We start from the raw sequence: 24317 nt of genomic DNA on the forward strand, positions 1-24317 counted from the left end.
ATCTTGACACCTGCGTCTCCATCAGACGAAAAACGCTTGTGGAGTTCTACCCTAAGGGTCAGTGCACACAGGCAGGTTCGGGGAGATTAGTCACCCGGCGACAAATCTCTTCTTCCTGAACTGCCTCCCCGCCGGCAAAAATGTAAATAGCCAGTGGAAGGCACTTCCTCTCGAGGAAACTTCGGGTGACTTCGCAAAACGAATCCCTTCAAGTGCCACCCCGCCGGTGATTTACATTTTAGCTGGCGGGAAGGCAGTTCGGGGAGATAAGTCGCCCTGAAGAAGAGATTTGCGACTAATCTCCCTGAATCTGCCTGTGTTCCCTGACCCTAAAGGTCCCCATAGACGCAAAGATTTCTCTTGCCAAACGACCGATTTTAGCGAAGTCCGACCAATCCTTCGAAATTATCGTGCGGTTTGTGGGATTCGAACGATCAAACATCTTGCGATTTTTTTCAGCCGACATCTGTCAGGAAAATGATCGGCCATGTTAAAAAAATCTTTGTCGGCCCCAGTGCAATCTATCTATGTTTGCAGGGACAAGCAGGCAGCTCCCCTTTGTTTTCCTGGCAAATTGGTTTTTTTAGTTGATGGTCAAATTAGGGGTGGCAAGTGGAAAACCTTTTTTTACTAGTTTTGTGACAAAAAGATCATGCGCTTTCCCTCCTTGCCCCTAATTTGCATTTGCATCGGTTTGGCCAGGCTGAAGGATTCAGCCGAAATCCAAAAATTGCTGAAAAAGGCCAAATCCCTAACCGAATCCTGGATTTGGTGCATCCCTACTAACCAGTAACTTATGTGTCCCTTTAAAGGCTGCTACAGACAGTCGTGCCCTGAGATTGCTGGGATATCTAATGAAGCAGCTGCATCTGCCTCACTGTCTAACACAACAACACAATTCAGTCAGTACAGTCATTCAGCCAACTAAACGTGTAACGTCACACCGCCACCTAGTGGTTCAAACCTGAAACCATAAAATAATTCTAAGACCACATTACCAGTGGTAACAATCCATATACGCGTTTATTCCGCCACTCTGAATAGTTATAAAACCCGAGAACCGAATATACACAACCCCGTTATACTGACGCCTGTCTGTGCCCTATGTCAGACGCTCCTGAGCGCTATCTTCTGGCTATCACGTGTGGTCACTTTTGCATGCCGGGAAATATCTTTTCGAGTTGCCGGACGAGAAGCCTTTTCCAAAGTCGAGTGGCTGGCTATGAATCCCACGATGCACCGCGCTGACTTAAAAGTCCAAACTCTGAGCTGCTTAGAAAGGATGTCATGAGACTGCGGCGCGTATCAGTGTTGTGGGGGCAGCTGCAGTTGGCGGCGAAGAGGAACACTGCCAGATATTCCTTTTGTCTCAGAAAGGTATATAGCCACGCAATAATCTCTGCACTGCTGGATCTGACTCCTGATTCAGAAGAACTGCTACAGTGTTTCAAGAGTCAGAACCAGGGAGGAGAAAGGGATCCACAAACACAGCTTTCTATAGCCATCACTTTTACAATTATAAGGCTGGGAATGTATGCATTAACATTATAAACTCTCATGTGCTGTATACAGGGGTTCTTCGCCAATGAGGCGAGTTGAGGCTGTCGCCTCAGGCGGCAGCACCCTACTAGGTACCAGGGGCAGCAAAAAGCGAATTTCCGGGGGAGGGGGGGCAGCAGCAACTGCTGCTGTCTCAGGCGGCGGAGTGGCCAGGATCGCCCCTGGCTGTATACAGTATATATATAGATAATATGTGGATTTTATCCTTTTATCATGTAGATGTATACGTCCACAGAAGCGGCATCAGCAGCCAAACAACGGGTGGTGGATCTGCGCAGCGATACGGTGACAAAACCCTGCAAGGAAATGCGCCGAGCCATGGCAGAGGCAGAGGTTGGAGATGATGTGTTTGGAGAGGATCCTACTGTGAATGGTGAGGGCAGTAACTGCCACAGGTTGAGGGCAGCAGAGAAAACCTGGCAGCATGTCACCAACGCTCTTGTCTTATTCTGCAGAGATCCAGCGACAAGCTGCTCAACTGCTTGGAACAGAGGATGCCCTTTTTGTTAGCTCTGGTACAATGGGAAACCTAATTTCAGGTACCGTAATTATCAAGCTTTATACAGAGGCGTAAAAGAGTATTAGCTGGGTGACAACCTTATAGTCTAACCACTGGCATTTACTCATGAAAAGTTGTATCTCATTACAGTCATGTGTCACTGCAGTTTCAGAGGAGCGGAAGCCTTGATTGGAGATGAGTCTCACACTTATATATATGAGCAAGGTGGAATAGCACAGGTAAGATGCACCTCACTGGCCCAGTATTTTAGGGCATGTTGCATGTATGCATCCTATGTGCATCCGGCATCTGTTTGCGACTAGTGTGAAACAGCAGGGCACTGTATTGCTTTAAATACAAATGGGTGGCACGTAGGGTCGCCACCTGGCCAGTATTTTACCGGCCTGGCCGGTAAAAATGATGGTTGATCCCAATGTTATTAATAGAAAAAAAAGATAAATATATAGGAAGGCCGGTATTTTTTTCCAGAAAAGGTGGCAACCCTAGTGGCACAGCAAACGCATGCAGCAATAATTATACACTTCAGAGATCTGGACTTTCTGTATGACGATTGCTTTGCTGACTAGATTGCAGGAGTCTTTTCTCGGCCTGTGCGGACGCTGAATGATGGGCGCCTGGATCTGCAGGATTTGGAGAGCAAGATCCAGCATGGCTTTCCTGATGCTCACTTTGGAAAAACCCAGCTCATCTGCCTGGAAAATAGCCATAACCGGATGGGTGGGCGTGTCCTGCCTTTGTCATACATGAAGGAGGTGAGTATAACCTTTAGGGATGCACTGAATCCACTATTTTGGATTCGGCCGAACACCCGAATCCTTTGCGAGAGATTCGGCCGAATACCGAACCGAATCCCTAATTTGCATATGCAAATTAGGGGTGGGAAGGGGAAAACATTTTTTACTTCCTTGTTTTGTGACAAAACAAAAACAAATTAGGATTCAGATTGGCCGAATTCTGCTGAAAAAGGCCGAATCCCGAAACAAATCCTGGATTCGGTGCATCCCTAATAACCTTATACCTGTCGCTGTCATGCAGCTAAAAAATAGAGCCTGTTGTATTGCTTATAGGAGAACTAAAGTTAATGTGATTAAAATTGAACTCCCAATACCCTGGATCTGTGATCCTATTCACTAAAAACTGCACCGGCGCAGGGTATTTCTGCAGCGAATCCTTGTTGTCATTGTCTTCAGATTCTTCTATTTTCTTTTCATTCTTGTTCGGACAGGCGCATCCTCAGTAAAGTAATAGTCAAACATAGGAGCAAAAATCCGGCTTTTTTACGCTAGTGGGCATGCACATTTCTGTGCCCAGAGAAGAGAGACTGTGCCGTAGAACAACTGCAGAAATACCCCCTGTTTTCCAATAACAGGATCATGGGCTTGGGGTATCATGCAAGCTATTACAATCACTGGGGGTGCCCTAAGATTTGGCAACCCGCAATAGCTGTGACTAAATCTCCTTTCACATATTGTATTGTGGAGGTAAGTCTTGCTATAATTGCCATTATCTGTGTGTACTACCATGACCCCGGGCACTCTGGATGACTTTTTTTATGATCACAGAAGTTTGGGTAGGCATGGGGTCTCTGTCTTTAGTAGCATTGTCCTAAATTCTTTGTGAAGCAACCTATGAACCCTAAGTCTTATACAAAGACGTATCCTCTGCTGTTTTCTCAGTTTAAGTGATTGAGTGGTGGTGGTTATTGATTCCTCTTTGCAAATCAAGAAAAGAAGCAGGCAGAAGAGACTATGGAGAGTCTATATGCTGTATAATTAGTTACCACTAAGTTAATAGTCTAGAAAAACGTTCCCAGCAAGTTTAAAAGTCCAACTTGGGCTCACACTGTTGCAGGCTTAGTGCTGGCAGTTTAGATTTTTATGACCCAGTTCAGTGTTCTCCTGGAATTTATAGACACAGACTCCTGTTCAAGTTATTTTAACCTGTTTAGCTGAGCCCTTAGATGTCATTGGACTATGGACTTAAATCCATAGCTATATGTATGCTGATGCTGGCATTGCAGCAACATCTGTGGCCCTAGTGTGGACACCTTTATAATAAAGGGGTTGTTCACCTTTAAGGCTACTTTTCATATGTTGTGAGTGATATTCTGAGACAATTTACAATTGCTTTTCATTTTTTTTGTTTGTGATTTTCAAGTTATTTAGCTTTTTATTAAGGCGCTCATCAGTCTGCAGTTCCAGCAATCTGGTTGCTAGGCTCCATTAATTAATTTGAGTAATACAGTGGAATAATGGGAGACCTGAATAGAAAGATGAGTTATAAAAGTTAGCAATAACAATACATTTGTACCCTTACAGAGCATTTGTCTTAGATGGGGTCAGTGACCCCCATTTGAAAGCTGGAAAGAGGCAGAGGAAGAAGGCAAATGTTTAAAAAATTATAAATAAATAAACAATGAAGACCAATTGTAAAGTTGCTTAGAACTGACCATTCTATAACAAACTAATGCATATATGTCAACTCCAGAACCAAAGATCTTGGCATTCATCCATAGATCATTAATGAGTAACTTTAGTAGTGGTGGAAAAGGCCTGCATATGTCAGGGAATGGTGGCAGAAGCGTAAGACGTGTCTAAACCACTCAGATATCTTTTCAGAAGAAACAAACTTGGCATCATTTCTTCAGCAGGGCAGAAATCCACAAATACATAGGGGCAAATTCACTAAAGCGCGAAGTGGCTAGCTCAAATTCGCCAGCGTGACGTCATTTCGTTACTTCGCCAATTTACTAACGGGCGCTGGCATAAATTCGCTAGTGAAGTGGACCTACTCTAGCGCTACTTCACACCCTTACGCCAGGCGAAGTTGCGATATGGCGAAGGGACGTAACTACGCTAATTCACTAACTTGTGGATTTTCATGAACGTTAACTCTTGCGCCAGACTTGCCTTCGCCAACTGAGACCAGGCGAAGTGCAATAGAGTAAAAAAAGTTGAAATTTTTTCTTAGTCCCAAAAAACGCTGGCGTCTTTTCCTTTTTTAAGGGTGATAGGCTGAAAAAGGTCGTAAATTTTTTTGGGGGTACCCTCTTTCCTCCCTACATTTCCTAACATATGGCACCTAAACTATACAGTGGGCACATGTATAGGGCAAAATAACAACTCTATTTTATTTTATGAAGCTTTCCCAGCTTGTGTAGTGTAATGTATTTGCTGCTACGTATACGTCCATTGTACTTTAATTTGGCGCCATATGCAAATTAAGCATAACTTTGCTTTGCTTTACGAATTAACGCTAGCGCAACATCGCTACCGTTCGCCTCCCTGAGCGCAACTTTGCATTTTAGTAAATTTGGGTAGCGCTGGCGAAGTACGGCAGAGTGTGGCGAAGCTATTGCGGCGCAACTTCGGATCTTAGTGAATTTGCCTCATAGTCCCTGCAATTATCATTATAAAAAAAATGTATACCCTAATGTTGTTGCCATAGCTTAAATTGTGCACATTTCTAGTTGCAGGAGAAACGTGGTATTTGGAGTATGTTCAGGCTCCAATTCTGCACATTAATATCAAGCTATGGCTGTTCAGAGTGAGACATTAGAGTGGCGTAACTAGATGTTACTGGGCCCCACAGCAAATGTATTTTAGGGCCGTAAAAATATCCAGAGGTTGTCCTATTTTACCCAAATATATTGAAATTGCTCATTTAGTAGGGCCTTGTGGGGCCCCCTATACCTCAAGGCCCCCCTGCAGCTGCAGGGTCTGCTTCCTCTGTAGTTAGGCCCCCTGATTAGAGGCTGGCATCAGCACAGGATAAAGCTGGTTGGTTATACTGTAGTCAGTTCTAATAGTAGTTCCCTACCAGGTAAGCTGGCTTTATCAGGTGGCCGCTCCTATTGAATTCTGACGTGGGCAAGAATTCCAGCTCTTTCTCTCCAGTGTATGTAAATATTATTTATTTATTGCCTGATTATTAAAGGGGAACTATCGTGAAAATAATATATAAGCTTCCTCATACTGAAGTGAGAAACTTTTTAATACAATCAATAATCAAGTTTATATTCACTAAACCACTCTCAGCATCTCCTCATTCTGCAAATGATTCCAGCACAAACAAAATCTAACAAAATAACTGCCTTTTGCACAAATTCTGCATGTAGAGAGACAGGATTTCTGGTGATTTTATTAGAGTGAGCTCTAATACATCTTCTAGGCAAAAGGAGCCCCCCTATAAGATATATTGGACGATTCATCGGACACCCAACTGAAGACAAAATGAGGAGAAACAGATGCTTACAGAGGAATAGTGAAGATAACCTTGATTATTTCAGAAATGGTACAGAATTTTTAATTGATCGTTATTTCAGTATGCTGAAGCTAATATATCTTTGCGATAGTTCCCCTTTAATTACAGCATGCACGTTTTTGATAGTATAACTTGTGTGTACAACTTCCCTTGTATGCAGGTTCGTAGTCTTGCTGACCGTTACCAGCTGAAAATACACCTAGATGGAGCTCGACTGCTGAATGCAGCACAGTCCTTAGGGGTGCAACCGTCTCAGATTGTACAGTTCTGTGATTCTGTGTCCATTTGTTTGTCCAAAGTAAGTAAATGGGAAGCTGAGGATACCATATTGTTATGATGACGACGACTGTGGAGCTAGGGAGTTCTTGAACAGAAACTTATATTTTTTTATTGTTGTCATATCTCTCGTAGGGCTTGGGTGCACCAGTGGGTTCACTGATTGGTGGTCAGAAAGAATTTATTGCCCAGGCCCGGCGTATAAGGAAGTTGCTGGGTGGAGGAATGCGCCAGGCAGGTGTACTTGCCGCAGCTGGAATTGTTGCCCTGAATCATGCCATGGAGAATGTAGCGTTAGACCATCAACATGCTAAAGCATTTGCACTGGGTAAGCATTTACTTGCATTACAATTCTCAATTTCCCACCACAGGTGTAATGTAATGCTGGACAGAATTAAATAAGATTATTTGAGGCATCATTACATGTGCTGCATCTGGATGGCATAATGCTTTGCAATCAATTTTTTAGACCAGCCTAGGGTGGGACAAGTCGATGGCGTCTGCCCCTTTCTGGTTAGCCGATAAATTCCAATGGTGTGACTTTTTTCAAACTGGTTGCGGAGGGGCTTCATCTGGAGAAGTGGTTTGGAACGGAGTGTCAGTGTTACATTGCAAAAGTCTACACTCAGGAAGCCGATCTTCAGATTACCTACCCTAGTTCTACAGAAACTGTCAATTCAATTTTGAAACTGTTGCTGCAGTATGAGCATGTAAAAATAAATAGAATCTCCAGCTTGTCTTCATACCATTTTATATAAGGTTACTGTAATCATATTTATTATGTACACACCGCTTTACAATAAACGTGCAATACATAAGCGGAATATGGTTTCAATTCAAGTCCTATTTTTTTTTTTTTATAAAATCAAGATTTTCCTTTTTTTCTATTATCCACAGGTCATTGTACTTTTTTACTATTATTACCACAGCCTCTCTTTCCAGCGGTTTTACTAAATTGAAATAATGGACTGTATAAACCTTGGAATTGGCCAGAACATATGCATATTTTCAATTTAAACAGCTTGTTCGCTCTCAAAATATCTTGTGGTATGATGTGGTGAATGATATTGCAATTGTTTTTTATTATTTGTGGGTTTTGTGTTATTTTGCTTTTTATTCAGCAACTCTCCTGTTTGCAATTTCAGCAATTCAGTTGCCAGGGTCCAAATTACCCTAGCAACCATTCACTGATTTGAATAAGAGACTGGAATATGAATAGGCAAGGACCTGAATAGAAAGATGAGTAATAAAAAGTAGCAATAACAATACATTTGTAGCCTAACAGAGTATTTGTTTTTAGATGGAATCATCTATATTCCTTTTTAAAGCTGGAAACATTCGGAAGAAGGAGGCAAATAATTCAAAGACTACAGAAAAGAAAAAATTAAAAGTTGCTTAGAATTAGCCATTTTAGAACATATTTAAACTTGAGTGGACCACCCCTTTAAACAAATACAAGGGGAAAATAATTACTTAAAGGAAAACTATACCCCCAAAATGAATACTTAAGCAACGGATAGTTTATATCAAATTGAATGACATATTAAAGAATCTTACCAAACTGGAATATATATTAACATAAATATTGCCCTTTTACATCTCTTGCCTTGAACCACCATTTCGTGACTCTATCTGTGCTGCCTCAGAGATCACCTGACCAGAAATACTACAACACTAACTGTAACAGGAAGAAGTGAGGAAGCAAAAGGCAGGACTCTGTCTGTTAATTGGCTCATGTGACCTTACATGTGGTTTGTATGTGTGCACAGTGAATCTTACGATCCCAGGGGCGGCCCTTATTTTTTAAAATGGCAATTTTCTATTTATGATTACCCAATGGCACATACTACTAGAAAAGTATATTATTATGAAAATGGTTTATTTACATGAAGCAGGGTTTTACACATGAGCTGTTTTAAGCAATATCTTTTTATAGAGACCTACATTGTTTGGGGGGTATAGTTTTCCTTTAATAAAAGGATGTACGGAGATAATTTAGCATATAAAACATGAAATCCCATAGAACTAGGGTTAGGACTCTCATGATTAGGAAAAGTTTTTTGTTTAGGCTGATATTCAGAACTCAGTGTATAGTGAGATGAAATTCCAGTCAGTAGTATATATTTATAATGTGCACTCATCCCCGTGGAATATGAGAGGTAGTTGCTCAAGTAACTATTCCTGAGAAGCAAAGTGATTCCATACCAGGTTAGATTATAGATACGAATGTGCAAAGATATTTAAACAGTCATTTTGTCTCTCAATAGGTGTTCAGGCCATGAATTCTCCAGTATGTACTACTGACCCTGCCACAGTGGAGAGCAACATGGTTAGGCTGATGGTAAATGGTAAGCTTACAGCGGAGGAGCTGTGCAGAGGACTGAGTGATATGACCCAGTTGGAGCAGGACAATAAGCAAGGAGTGAGTGTGTTGGCATTATCAATGTCCTCTCACTGTGTGCGGTTAGTTTGGCATCGGGACATCTCTGAGCAGGATACCAAGCTGGCACTTGAGAAGCTCAGAACCGTTCTTCACACTTACAACGAGGAGAAGATTCCACAGTAAATGCTGGGCTATCCAACATATTGTCTCAATATAATAAACAAATCCCTTGCACGATAATGCTTAACCATTACACCAGCACTTATATCTTACACCCAGCTCCAAGTCATTTTTTACTGGGGAGGAAATTCTCCCAGTAGTATGAACGCTTCCATGGAATTCATGATTTATGTAAAGTGTTTTGTTAAGGAATTACTGAAGAATAAAAGTTCAGATCAGAATCATGCCTGAGAAACCGTGAATTACATGATAATGTGTATTCTGAGAGAAAGACATTAGTTCTTGTAGCAATCTGGTACAATTCATATAGACAAACGTATGGTGTCATAGAATAAAGGAAAACTCTGTGTTGGAGCAGTCAATCAGTGGGAAACTGGTTTAGACAGAGGAATATACATTGAGCTGTGTTTGCCCTTTAAAGTGCTGACCCCACTGTAGTAATTTTTAGGTGGATATTTATCAGCTGCATTTTTTCACAAAAAAAAAAAAGTTTTCTATGCATAATGACCAGGTACAGGACCTGTTATACAGAATGCTTGAGACCCAAGGTCTTCCGGATAACCGATCTTTCTGTAATTTGGATCTGCATACCATTAATCTACTAGAAAATCATTTAATAAACCCAATAGGCTGGTTTTGTTCCAATAAGGATTCATTTTAATTATATCTTAGTTTGGATCAAGTACAAGGTACTGTTTTATTTTTACAGAGAAAAAAATAAGTCATTTTTAAACATTTGGATAAAATGGGGACTATGGGAGATGGCCATTCCGTAATCCGGAACTTTCTGGATAACAGGTTTCTGGATAACGGATCCCATACCTTACTACTATATAGATTTACTACCTTTATGTACAGAATTCTGATCTTTCCCACTGTCTTTACCAAATGCAGCATACATTTAATGGCGAGACTAAAATTTCCTGCAAATGAGTCCAAACTGCTATTTTACTCCAGCAATCAAGTTCTGCAACAGCAGAAGCAAACACTGAAGCTGGTCTCATGCAGTTCATTAACCTGGTGGTTCTATGCAAGACAGGAGTGCATTATAGTTCTGTACCCCATCCTTAAAAATAAAAACATACCAATCATAGAGACATTTAAAATCAAATGTATTTGACACAGATACATGCTTCATGAATGGTAAGCAGTAGGTTAAGTTTTCTGTGTGAAAACATTTAAGAACATATATATTATAGGTTGTGCAGCTAGCAGTTAAAAAAAAGCCTCTTAAGTTTATGGAATATGTAAAAACAAAATATGAAAACAAGAAAAATAAAATAAGGTAAGGGTCGATTGTTTCATAAAAAGTAATATACAGTTTATACAGCCAGGGAATATATACACTCAGTATTAAAACACAAAATGAAATCACTGTGTTTCGTCAGCATCAAGTTTCTCCAAGTGACCCCGCACCTCATTTGCTTTTGCCTGGAACCTTTCAATGTGCAGGTTCATCTGCTTTTGCTACAAAAAAAAAATGTTTAATATTAGAACAGGACTGTCCATCTGAGGCTGCATGAGACTTAAGCTGGCCATAGATGCAAAGATCCGATCGTACGAATCGTGGATTCGTACGATTTTCAGACCATGTGTGGAGAGTCCCGACATTTTTCGACCGTCAGAGATCGGTCGTTTGGTCGATCGGACAGGTTAGAAAATTTCTGTCGGCTGCCGATAATATCTCTGCGTGTATTGCCGATGGTACGATTTTCAGAGGGAGACTGTCGCCAGCTTTGTCGGACATAAGTATCGTACGATTGCCGTCAGGGGCAGAACATTGGGTGATCTGTTCTTATTTGATCGGAATGGTAAAGACTTTGATCTGAATGGTTAGTGGAGGGTCGGGAGATGGGAAAGTCCGATCGTACGTTGATTCGAACGATCGGATCTTTGCGTCTATGGCCAGCTTTATAACCCCCATTCTACTAATTGATTCAGTAGTCTAGACTATACAAATATTTAAGCCAGTGATTGGCTGATATGTTCCAGCCTGCAAACTTGTACTGCAGAGTACTCTGGGCACTAAAGTAAGGTATGGAGCTGGTTATCCAGAATGCTCGGGACCTGAGGTTTTCCAGGTAACAGATCTTTCCATAACTTGCATCTTCATACCGTAAGTCTACTAGAAAATCATGTAAATATTAAATAAAACCAATATGCTGGTCTTGCCTCAAATAAGGATTCATTATATCTTAGTTGGGATCAAGTACAAGCTACTGGTTTATTATTACAGAGAAAAAGGAAATCATTTTTAAAATGTTTGATTATTTGGATAAAATGGAGTCTACGGAATACAGCCAGTCGGTAATTTGGAGCTTTCTGGATAAAGGATTTGCAGTTAATGGATCCTATACCTGTACCATGTGTATGCATCAGTTGCAAAGTCACATAGGTGAATGGAACAGTAACAGAGATCTTGATAAATGAAAAGATAACCCTTTATTATGATTTATCCCCTCAATAGAAGACGAGGTCTGATTAGATCAGTATAACTTTATACAACAAAGAAAAAAGAACCCCTCTTCTATCAGGTATCCCAATGGTCCATTTCAATTAATCAATTTCCAACTCTAACAATCAAACTTTAATATCCTCTTTAAATTAATCTAAATTCACCCCAACTAAATTTATACTTAAAGTGCAAATGCTATTTTCAATTAGAGAAAATATTAAATTCCAAGATTAAAGTTTATAAATTACAGTTTAAATTCATTAAGTTCATGTAAAACAGATTAAATCAATTCTAATTAATTATCTGCCCACCATTAAATAAATAACCATAAATTGGAATGAAAGTGATCAACTCCCTAAAGTGCTTTAGTGTTAAAGTTTCAATAAATTAATTATTAAAAATACGTAAAGTGCAAGTGCATTTGTCCACCGTCTAGGACTTATTACAATTGATTGATGTTCGATAGAAATTAATAAGTGACCAAATTAATTGTAAGGATAAATCAATTCCCCAGCAGCTCAAACCAGATATAATAGAATGAAAATTGATATAAGAAGGGTGGAGTTGTCCCAAAACTTTCTACCTAATATTTTTCTATCCCTGGGACACCACAAAGCAAAGAAAGGCAGGAAAACCAGGACTGTGGTCTCGAATTTTACGCTAGCCCTACGTATTGAAAAGACTATCTAGACCTCAAAAAAACACAAATCCTAGCCCCCTTGGGAATCCCAGTGCGGGATTGCAATAGAAAGAGAAGAATGAGTGCGAGAATTCTAAACAACAGCCACCCCCCCTGACCAATTCAGATTAATTAATAAAAAGCTTGAAGCTAACGTTTTAAAAAAGGCTATGTAGCAGAGTTCGCCAACGCACACTTAAATTACTTCCGGGTTCGGCGTTATGAGCCAAGTCTTGCGATATCGGTAGAAAGTTTTGGGACAACTCCACCCCCTCTTATATCAATTTTCATTCTATTATATCTGGTTTGAGCTGCTGGGGAATGGATTTATCCTGATAATTAATTTGGTCACTTATCAATTTCTATCGAACGGTGGACAAATGAACTTGCACTTTATCTATTTTTAATAAAGCACTTTAGGGAGTCAATCACTTTCATTCCAATTCATGGTGATTTATTTAATGGTGGGCAGATAATTAGATAATTAGAATTGAATCTGTCTTACATGAACTTAATGAATTTACACCGTAATTTATAAACTTTAATCATGGCATTTAATGAATATTTATAACTAATTGAAAATAGCATATGCACTTTAATTGATTAAGTATAAATTTAGTTGGGGTGAATTTAGATTAATTTAAAGAGGATATTGAAGTTTGATTGTTTGGAAATTGATTAATTGAATGGACCATTGGGGTACCTGATAGAAGAGGGGTCCTTTTCTCTCTGTAGTAGAGATCTTACCATCTTGATTTTCGTATGCTCCAAGTCCAGTTTCAGGAACTCGCTTAGTGTCAGTTCCTCTGCTTTCTTTTTCAATGCGATGAATAAGCAGCTTGGTGAATGTTTCTTGTGTTCATCCCTGGGGAACAAAGAATAGGTGTAATGCACAACTCTTTTAGTAGCTTCTAAACTCATTTCATCCATCCATCTGATTCCAAAGAGAGACCTATGCTGGCCTAATATTAGATAAAGAGGATATGGGGCCAGTTTTGTCACACTTAGGGTCAAACAGCTTAATGCACAACCTTTTGTGTATCAAACCTGGCACATACGAGTAAATATTCTCAGAAAACCTTCAATAAACACAACTACCTTAAGGTCTGAAACAATATGACCACCCTTTCCCCCTTCCCTGTATTTTTACAGTACATGACCCCAGACAGAAATCAAAATATTTGCAATGGCCTCAAGAGCAAAATTGCCCTGTAGAATTAAAAATACAATTCGTAATTAAAACAATAGGCAAAATGTATGTGCAGCACAAGCCCTATTCATTATGTTAAAAAAAAAAAAAGGGGTAATGCCCCTCTTTAATCAGCCACTCTATGCACATTACTATAAATAAATGAAAGTTATGTGAATGTACACACACACAGAAGATCGAACACAGGTAAACAAGAAGTAAAACACAGCAGCAATAAACCATAGTAAGCGATATAGAAAAAAAAAATAACTTACATAGGGTCATCCTCAGGCTGCCAACCTTCTAGTTCTTTGAGACAGAAGAAACACTTAACCACATCTGGACTGTTGTCAGTGGGGCAGTGAACAAATCCAGCCTCTGCCATCTATAGTAAAGAAGAAACAAGTGAAGGAATGAAAAATAAAGCCACATCCACTATCACCTACACTATTAAGAAAAACAGCACAAATTCATCATTACTTTTCTAAGTTAAAATACAGAACTTAGTCTGGGTTGAATTTGTAGCTCTTAAACCTCGCCATATACAATTAAAGGAGAAGTAAACCCTAAAAATGAATGGCTAAAAATGCCATACTTTATATACTGCACTTATTGCACCAGCCTAAAGTTTCAGCTTCTCAATAGCAGCAATGATCCAGGACTTCAAACTTGTCACAGGGGGTCATTTTGGAAAGTGTCTGCGCCACTCACATGCTCAGTGGGCTCTGAGCAGCTGTGGAGAAGCTAAGCTTAGGGGTCGTCACTAATTATCAAGCAGAAAATAAGGTTGGCCTGTAATACAAGCGGATGCTACAAGGCTGAATATTTAATTCTGTTGTTAATGCACTGGTTTTTGAGAGGATATGTAGTAATTATCTGTATTAATTACTAATCAGCCTTATATTGTGACATTTCTATTCTATGTGTACTGTATATTGTGAGTGGGCCCCTAAGCTCAGTAAGTGACAGCAGCACAGAGCATGTTCAGTGAATCAGCAGAAAAGAAGATGGGGAGCTACTGGGGCATCTTTGGAGACACAGATCTTCCCCGCTAAAGGGCTGTGGTTGCATTAGGCTGGTACACAAGCCTAAAACATAATGTACAACATTTCTAGCTACTACTTTATTTAAGCTTTAGTTCTCCTTCAAGGGTACAAAAGGGTGCTAAGGCTGATGGCACACAGGGCATTAGGATGGTCACTTTTACCCTGGCAGAAAACAGCAGTGTCCAAAGAGCCCTTCTTTCTGACAGCCACCAATCAATGTCAGTGAATGAAAAGCACTCCAGCATGTTTGGGAGGAGATCTTCAGGTCACTGTTCCTTGCACATCAGACTGGATACTTTCATTAAACATCACAAGTGGTGACACAGGGGGCTCAGCATTCAGAAAACAGCAGAAGTCAAGATGTCCCATGTGCCATTAAGCTAAGCAGCTCAGTGCATGTTTGTGGTGTGCATGTTTGTGGTGTGCATGTTTGCGGTGTGCATGTTTGTGGTGTGCATGTTTGTGGTGTGCATGTTTGCAGCCTTTAACTCCCCTCACCCGAAGGTCAAACAGAAAGTGAAGATTCCTATTACTGCCCTGTGACTTTCCTGTTCCCATTTAGTGCCCTGTTAGTATAAGGTTATATTTCTCTCATGTCATTCACACAATCCCAACCAAACACCCACTGCCTTCTCCCTAATGCCACTTCTCTTTAGCCCAGTGCCCTACTTACCCGCTCTGGGGTACAAGCGCAGTCTTCAGTAAAGGGCCAGTTAGAGAAGGTCCTGAGGCGCGTAGCCAAGTTATACAGGCGCCATTCGTCGGGCATAGACGGCTCATTATCACAGCGACGTAGAGAAACAATCGGAGAAATACTCAACATGGTGCCGGATTCAAAAATATGCGGCTCAATGACGTCTTCACGCACTGCATCACGGGAATAGCGCTCGGAACTTCCGTGTTCAATAAAGACACGCCCCCTCAAGCCCGGCTTATAGGCCTGTGAGACACTATCCTTTTCCCGCTCTTTCCAACCAATTAAATATGGCGGTCATGTGCAGTAGCCTGTGTGTAAGGACTGTGTGGGACAAATCGAGATTTAAAGGGCCAGTTTGACGGGAGTTGCAGATATCATATTGAGGGTTAAGGACAGGGTCGGACTGGGGGGCCCACCGGGACTGCTGTCCAGGGTCCCCCTCCGATTCGGGTTGGTCTCTGGAAATGTGGATAATGGAACGTTACCTGAGTAATACTTCAGCACTATGCCAGAGCTTTATTTAGCAGCCACCCAGGGTCGGATCATAATCATTGATTCGCGTTAAAGCAGGGAACATATACAAACGCAAATCATATAAAACTGACAGTAGCAGAAGGAACGACAGATGGGGCAGCTGGTTTGGGGCCTCCGGGAGTTCAGTCCAACAATGAAGTAATATCCTGTATATGAGATATGTATCAGTTTGTACAACTCACACCCGTGTGTATGTCCTTCTCCCTTGGAAAATCACATATATTAGTGCCACTCACACTCACGTCTGGGCTTTGGCCGAACTTGACATTTTTAACACGCGACGCCTAAAAAACCTTTTTTATGTAGTATTCGAATTGGAGCGGGGACTGGCCCAGCGGGGGCCTATTAAGGTTAAGGGCCCACTGGGTTTTTTCCCTATATCCCACCCTGGTTTAAGGATATGATTCTCTCCTCTGGGCTGAGATATCCAACTTGCGGCCCTTCAGCTATTTAGCAAATACAGCTTTCAGGGTAGCACATTGTGATGTTATAGAGGCACAGTCTCGTCATTGCTTTCCTCCTAGTGTCTCCCAGTCCCTCCACAGGAAAGGGAATAATAATGGTCTCAAGCTGCTGCAAAACTGTAACTCCCAGCAGTTTGACACCTGCTGTCTGTAGTGAAAAGTTTTCTTATTGATAATAGAAAATGAGGCAGTCCTAGTCCCAGCATCACACTATAATACACCTCTCAGCCCTTAAACCTGGAAAAAAAACTCCTGCTCTGCACTGTTACCAACACCTGAAATATTCTGTATCTCTTGCTTACTAGAATCACTGTGTCCTATTCACTGTGACCAGTACATGCAGGTTGTTGTGGTTTTACTTCAACGCCTGCTGCTTACAGTAAAACTACATTACCCAGCATTCACTGGGCCCATGTATTACCAAATATTGGGTTGGAGACAAAGGTGTAATAGAAAATACAGCTATCCAAGAAATGAGTCCAAAGTATTGTATTCTCTCCAGACACTCCAGTAACATTGCAAAGCACAAAATTAATTCAGAGTATTTGCACTGCAATTTAGACATACCGGAAAGATTAGGAATGAAGGCAGTACATAACTACATGCGTGAATGATACACGCACAGGAATGGCAACCGCATGTCATGAAGGTGATTCTGGTCCACGCCAGGTACTTCAGACTTTCTTTTAAGTTATCCTTTAGTGTAACATAGTAAGTTAGGTTGAAAAAGACACACGTCCATCAAGTTCAACCTTTTAACTCTTTTTTTAACCTACCTAACTGCTAGTTGATCCAGAGGATGGCAAAAACCCCCATTGAAAGCCTCTCCAATTTGCCTCAGAGGGGGGAAAATTCCTTCCTGACTTCTTAAAGCTATCTAATGTATCAGCCTGTACCAGTGAGTCAGGGAGAGAATTCCACACCTTTACAGCTCTCACTGGAAAAAAAACCCTTCCGAATATTTATATTTTAGTGTGAAGAGGAATGTAGGCTTAAAAAAATATCCAGGACTGGATCATTATCACCTTGATGACATGGGGTTAACTAATGTCTCTGTACACATAGGTGTGATACACTACAACGCCAACAACCCCCACAGATTGAGAGATTTATAGTTCAATAATCAACTGCAGGAATATCCCCCTTCACATTATTGAGTAGTAGTAGTACTACTCTACAGGTTGGGATCAAGGCTGTTTTTAGATCAGGTTCTGCTCTAGGCACCAGGCCTCATCCCGCCCCTTGTGCCAGAGATTGGTGCATGCGCAGGACAGCCAGCCCACGTGCCAAAGGCACTGGCCCTCAAACACCTATATGGTATATATGGCCCTCAGGGGTGCTTCGCCAATGAGGCGAGTTGAGTCTGTCGCCTCAGGCGGCAGCACCCCTCTAGGTACCAGGGGCAGCAAAAATGCTGCTCCTGGTACTTTAAAAGCGAATTTCCGGGGGAGGGGGGAAGCAGCAACTGCTGCTGCCTCAGGAGGCGGAGGTTCCAGGATCGCTCCTGATGGCCCTGGTTGTGACTGGAATAGTGGACTTGCTGCTGCCTGGAGGAGCATAATAGCATACAAGAAATCCCAGCTTCAGCTCAAGGATGTTCATGGTTTCCTCACATAAACTTTCAGGTCCTTCCATAATATTTCTAAGGAATTAAGGACTTGAATTTAAACTTCTGCTTTTTTTTTTGTTGGTAGATAAACATTGTCTAGGGTCAGGTGTGCATGACCCACTTTCTATTTCTACAGTTCGTGGGCCATACCTTGACATTGTCCTGAGGCAATTGCTATTCGAACTCAGAATTTCCATACATGTCAACTCCCCTGTATGTGTAGGATTTAGGCCTCTCCCACTGTATCCAGCGGTTGATAGTTTTCCGTGAAACCTAACCTACCTGCTTCATTGAAATGCATAGAATCATAATCTGAAGGCTTCCAATATCACCCGAAGCAGAAGTGTGGAGAGTGCAGAAGAAGGCAGGATAGTGGTGGGGCAGGTGTTTCCAAGCTGCCCCCAGATCAGTTTGGATTTCTGAGTTTCTTTAATGATGGAAAGCTGTCCTGGACATGCAAAACATCAATCTTATCATTGAATCCAAAAAGTGCTCACCTGTCAATAGAACATTCATCCAGTAGCCTTCTAAATTGTCTTGGTCAAACATTTTTCTTTAGCTTAGTGTAGACAGGTAGTAATGTTCTTTTTGGCTAGTAATGGCATTCTCCTTTTAATCCTGCCGTGCTAGTCATTGTAGTTGAATGTTCTCCTGATGAGTATACCCATGAACACTGACATTCACAAATGGAAGAGAAGCCTTTAGTTCCTTAGATTTTAGCCTGAGATCTTCTGAAGTATTACCTGCCATGCTCTAAATTAGATCTTTGTTGGTCGACCACACATGGGGAGGGGAAAAGTGGGGCTGAATTGGCTCCATGTGTTCATGATCTGCCTGACAGGGAACTGATGAAGGCTATGAGAAATTTCATATGTTTCAGCCATGACACACTTCCACTAACCTTTGTTGCTAAGAGAAGACTTGCATAGTAAAGAGCCACGTTTCCGTTTTTAAAACATTTTAATTTTAAAATAAGAACTCACACTTGCTTATCATTCAGTTGACTGAAACACCTGATTATTTTCCCCATCAAATGAATTGAGAATCCCACAGGTTCCCATACTTTCACAAATATGCACCTTTACATTTTACTCAATAAATAAATGAATAAGCATTATGTGTTGACTCGTTTGTTTAATTGGGTTCTCATCTATTTTAGTGTTGAGCCCTATCAAAAACCAAAATAAGTATTCCTTCCCCAGCCATGAAGGCCACATATACAGTAATAAAAATCGTTCCAGGGAGACATAAATTGATATAATTTTTTTAAAATGTGTCACTGTTCACTGCTTATCAGGGTTGGCTAGTAATCTCAATAGTAAAAGTTATTTTTGGCATGAAGGAAAATGCAAGCGAGAGTCAAAATAAATATTAAAATAAATTGTTTGTCGTTGTATTCCTGTTCCTGCTATGAAGTAACAAATGTTTTATCTAAAACCAAGGGAGTTTTGAAAAGGAAAAAAATACTACAACTGTGACACAAGTTGTCATGTTTTCTAGAAGAGCCACTGTGACATATCACACTTTTATATATTTATAACAAATTCAAAATAAACTTATACCATAGACAAGTAGGTTTCCAAAGACTTAAATGTAGTCTAAACATACATTTCAATTAGATTTACACATTCCTTGTTTAAATATCTATATTATGGACAGTTGAGAATAAGTTCAGAAGTTTTGACTTCTTGGGGCCCTTACACACCCTGGGCACCTCAGCAGTTGCTGGGACTCCATGCTCTGTAATTAAACATCTATATAAAAATGTCTTACAGAGATTCAGGTAATGCCTGCAACAGAAGGAGTTACATCACTGCTGTAAAACCACTATCCAGAACATTGTTAAAATGATTGTCATTACAGTTTCCATTTGTATAGTCCAGTGGTATTTTCTGTATCGCCATGTGCTAGTAACTTCATGCTGAAGAAGAAATACAACATGATCAAAATAATTCCTTACAGGTAGCACAAGAGTTTGTGGGATGATCCAAAATCAAATCCTCTGCTTTACTGTAAAATCTGATCAGATAAAACTAAAGTTATTTTGTTCATATACACCTACTTATGACATTAAAATGTAGTCACTGTGTAGCAGTTAGAAAAAAAGTCAGGCTATATCTCCTCAAATAATAACGAGAATCTATCAGGCTATAGCTCCTCAAACAAAAAATGTAGTAGGCAGTATTTGCTTCATACGCGATAGTCAAACTACAATTTTTATATGTAGTTTACCTATTTTTAGACATGCAACTACATTTGAGGTGATCTATTAATGTCAGTAGAGTGATCTACCAACACATGCTCAAAGCTTGTTATTTGCTTCTAATGCCAGCACTAAGCAGTTGGATTTCCTTTGAAACTCTGGTGCAAGTCCCACTCCCTGGTTGTTTGTGCAATCTTGGTTGGTCGGTCTGTCCTGGGTTTTCAGTCTGTTGCTCTGATATTTGTGAAGGACACCAGTAAGGAAGAGGAAGGAGACCATTAAGTAAGAAGAAGTATTGTGCCATCCATACAGGCACACAGGAGATCCAGATAAACTGCACTAAGACAGCATGTACAGACACACAGTGGCAAAGTACTTGGTACCAGCAGCAAGAGTATAGGACATATAAGTGAGCTGCCCTTCTTACCACTCTTGTCTTGGTTGTGTGGCAAAAAAGACTAAGGGTAGTGTCACATGTTGATGTCTGGCCAGAAGAGTATTGAGTTATCTCCAGCATATATACACTACTGGAGAAAATGCAATGTGGCACTGAGCATCACAGCTACAATAGAACCTGACTTGCAGACCCTGTTGACATCACTAGCATTATCATGGCACAAGAAAGTATTATGAATGCTCCTTCTATCTTGGCTGTTTGCCACAAACTTGGCATGATGTGAAAAATCCTATGATACTTAATGTGATTTTTGGTTCTATTACCAAAACAGGAGAGTGGGCAACAATGGCTTAACCTGTCCCATACTAAGGAGGCATAATCTCATACAATGTATTATATTGCCTGTAACACCAAATACAACTTGTTTAGCCAAAAGTTCAACAAGTTTTAATGTGGCAATGCCTGCCAATGTGTGGCAAATTGGAATGCTTTTATTCACACAGCATAATAAATAGACCATCTGTGTTTTGATTGCTGTGGCTTGTGGCAATGGTCAGAATGCAACTACCTGCCCTGGATTGCTTCCCATGCTGTTTAATAATTCTAATGCTAGAGGACTTGTGGCCCTTTCCTTTATGAAGAAGCACTGATAGATAATATTCCTTAATATGCCCAAAAAAAAGTATATGGTTTGAAATGGTTTTGATTAGATACATCCTACTATTTTCCTACCGGCTTTTTCTATAATTGACCATGTGACCACTGATGTCATAATGTTCACTGCAGATCAACAACTGGCTTACTCAATGCGTGATCATGTGACCATTGATGTCATAATGCTTGCTCCAGATAAACAATATCAGGTATCTGTTAGTTGTGTCAGTGTGAGAAAGGAAGCTGAAGAGTGCAGATGTGCAGGTAAGAGACCTTCAATATTTTCATATTTTTATGAGATTTTAAATACATGAGGGCATCATGGCCATTCACACCACTTAGATATTGTGCTAAAAGAGGATCCAGTGTTCCCCACACCGCAGTTTCTCCAAAAGGACTGATTCAAAACATGGGTTAGTTATGAGTTGAATGCAGGGGAGTTAAACAGCCATTATAGACAGTTGAATGCATCAGATTATCCCCCCTAACTGCTAATATCTATGCTAGCCGAGCCTAGTAGTGTGGTGGTTTAGAAGGCAAAGGGTTAAAAGATCCAAATAGGCATGATAGTACATTAGGCTAGAGGCCTTGTGGCCCTTTCCTTTATGAAGAAGCACTGATCGATAATATTCCTTGATATGCCCAAAACAAGTATATGGTTTATAACTGTTTTGATTAGATACATTCTACTATTTTCCTACTAGCTTTTTCTATAATTGATCATGTGACCACTGATGTCATAATGGCTTACTCAATGATGTCATAATGATGGCATTGATGTCATAAGGTGGAGAGGGGCATTTGTCTGCCAGTGCTCTCCCCTGAGAGAAAATGCTAAAGGCCTTAGTGCTGTACTGGCATTTATAGTGCCTGCCATTTCTTTGAATTGGACCAATTTTTCTTCATTTTCAAGTTGTTTGTTCTCTAGGTACTAATGACCATCTGTACATACCCCTAAATGAAGTTTATTGTGTTCTCTGAATAGGGATACAATTGGGAACCTTTATCAAATAGGAAAAAGCAGAGCTTAACCTAGTTTTCCAGATGGAATATACAGCTCTTTATTCACTTATGTGCAGTTTTATGAGCATATTTAATACAGAGCATATCTCATCATAATTCTACACAGGTAAATAGAGAGCTGGGAAGTTCCTTTCTGGCGAACTATGGTGTATTATATTTGCCCCTAAATTAATTTAAAAAACACATTATGGTTATATTTATCAAAGAATAAATACAATTTACCTTAGTTCTCCAGAAAGGGGTATAGAGTAAACTTAGTTTTAACCCCTTGATATGTAAGTGGAAAGAGAACTAGTGATCTGTGGCAAGCTTTATTTTTATGCTTTATTATATTTATCCCTGACTCTCTAAATTGCTAGTTGTTTATACTGCCTTAATCAGTTTACAACCTCACTTATGAGATTTATACACAACTCTGTTAAGTGAGTGGGCACCTTGTTAATCATTAATGGTGATCAAGGCCAATTCTGAGGTGGCTTGCTGCTGCTGCTGCCTCTCTCCCCTCTAGCGCTGGAGGGGGGCCCAGAGCCTCAATGTAGGGTGACAATCCAAATAGGGGCTACCAAATGGCCAATTACAGCATTCATGTGGAATCCCAAGAACATTTTTCATGCTAGTGTTGCTCCCCAACTCCTTTTACTTCTAAATGTTGCTCACGGGTTCAAAAGGTTGGGGATCCCTGCTCTAGCATCATCCTAGAGCAAAGTGAAGAGACCCGCTATTAATTTTTTTTTACTTCTGACTTTAAATAGTGTTGCGCCTTGTCTACATCCACATCTTTTTCACACATGACCAAATATATTGAATATTGCAATTATTCTCATTGAGTTATCTCTTGGTATAACTGTCTTATGGGTAAATGTTTGCAAGAAAGGTTATGGCATATTAGGTTTCCTTATTGTTTGTCCCATTTATTGATTTAAAAAAGTTTGGCGAGTGTAAGAAAAGGAAGACAGAAGACATAGGAAAATAATCAGAATGGCACGCCTGAAGTACGAAAGGTAGGATTTTTTTTAATGATTATATACCTTGTAAGGTAAAAACCCTTTTACACTCACAAGCCAGAAGCTAAGCTCTTCGCTACTGTCCCGTCTGTTAGTGCACGCTCGACTGTAATGTGGGGAAGAAGGCATACCTCATTACGGAAGACAGACAGTAGTGCCTGTTAGATTGTAAGCTCCCCCTGTGGGGCAGGGACTGATGTGAATGATGTGAACTCTCTGTAAACCACTGCGTAAAGTGTGTGTGTGTGAGCCAAAAGATTAAGATATAACTGACCTAACTGTGAGTGAATGTGATAGGAAACTTAGATTGTAAGCTCCCGTGGGGCAGGGACAGATGTGAATGAAATATAATCTTTGTAATGCACTGCGTAAAATGTGACGGCTCTAAAGAAATAAGAAAAGGAAGCCATACGATATGGGAAGATGATGTGGTGGCGCTATAGAAATAAGAAAAGGAAGACATAAGACATAGGAAAATAATCAGAATGGCACGCCTGAAGTACGGAAGGTAGGATTTTTTTAATGATTATATACCTTGTAAAGTAAAAACCCTTTTATACTCACAAGCCAGAAGCTAAGCTCTTCGCTACTGTCCCGTCTGTTAGTGCACGCTCGACTGTAATGTGGGGAAGAAGGCATACCTCATTACGGAAGACAGACAGTAGTGCCTGTTAGATTGTAAGCTCCCCCTGTGGGGCAGGGACTGATGTGAATGATGTAAACTCTCTGTAAACCACTGCATAAAGTGTGTGTGTGAGCCAAAAGATTAAGACATAACTGACCTAACTGTGAGTGAATGTGATAGGAAGCTTAGATTGTAAGCTCCCATGGGGCAGGGACAGATGTGAATGAAATATAATCTTTGTAATGCACTGCGTAAAATGTGACGACTCTAAAGAAATAAGAAAAGGAAGCCAGACGATATGGGAAAATGATGTTACGGCGCTATAAAAATAAGAAAAAGAAGACAGAAGACATATGAAAATAATCAGAATGGCACGCCTGAAGTACGGAAGGTAGGATTTTTTTTAATGATTATATACCTTGTAAGGTAAAAACCCTTTTACACTCACAAGCCAGAAGCTAAGCTCTTCGCTACTGTCCCGTCTGTTAGTGCACGCTCGACTGTAATGTGGGGAAGAAGGCATACCTCATTACGGAAGACAGACAGTAGTGCCTGT

The 24317-nt window shown here is 40.4% G+C and overlaps 2 protein-coding genes across 2 annotated transcripts; one reads left to right on the forward strand and one right to left on the reverse strand.

Moving 5' to 3' along the window:
- Window positions 1–999: 999 nt before the first annotated feature.
- tha1p.L lies at window positions 1000–9403 on the forward strand. Its single transcript, XM_018240819.2, has 8 exons — window positions 1000–1377; window positions 1780–1933; window positions 2016–2099; window positions 2210–2298; window positions 2647–2832; window positions 6504–6641; window positions 6755–6947; window positions 8887–9403. The coding sequence occupies exons 1-8, from the start codon at window positions 1288–1290 to the stop codon at window positions 9183–9185; spliced, it is 1233 nt and encodes a 410-aa protein (XP_018096308.1). The 5' UTR covers window positions 1000–1287; the 3' UTR covers window positions 9186–9403.
- An 874-nt stretch (window positions 9404–10277) lies between these two features.
- birc5l.L (baculoviral IAP repeat containing 5 like L homeolog) lies at window positions 10278–15409 on the reverse strand (the record flags this gene model as incomplete). Its single annotated transcript, NM_001088943.1, is given in 4 exon segments — window positions 10278–10649; window positions 13064–13181; window positions 13781–13890; window positions 15225–15409. Coding segments are annotated over 4 exon segments (474 nt in total).
- Window positions 15410–24317: the final 8908 nt, after the last annotated feature.

The sequence above is a fragment of the Xenopus laevis genome, chromosome 9_10L, assembly GCF_017654675.1.
Source record: "Xenopus laevis strain J_2021 chromosome 9_10L, Xenopus_laevis_v10.1, whole genome shotgun sequence".
NCBI classification, from domain to species: Eukaryota; Metazoa; Chordata; class Amphibia; order Anura; family Pipidae; genus Xenopus; species Xenopus laevis.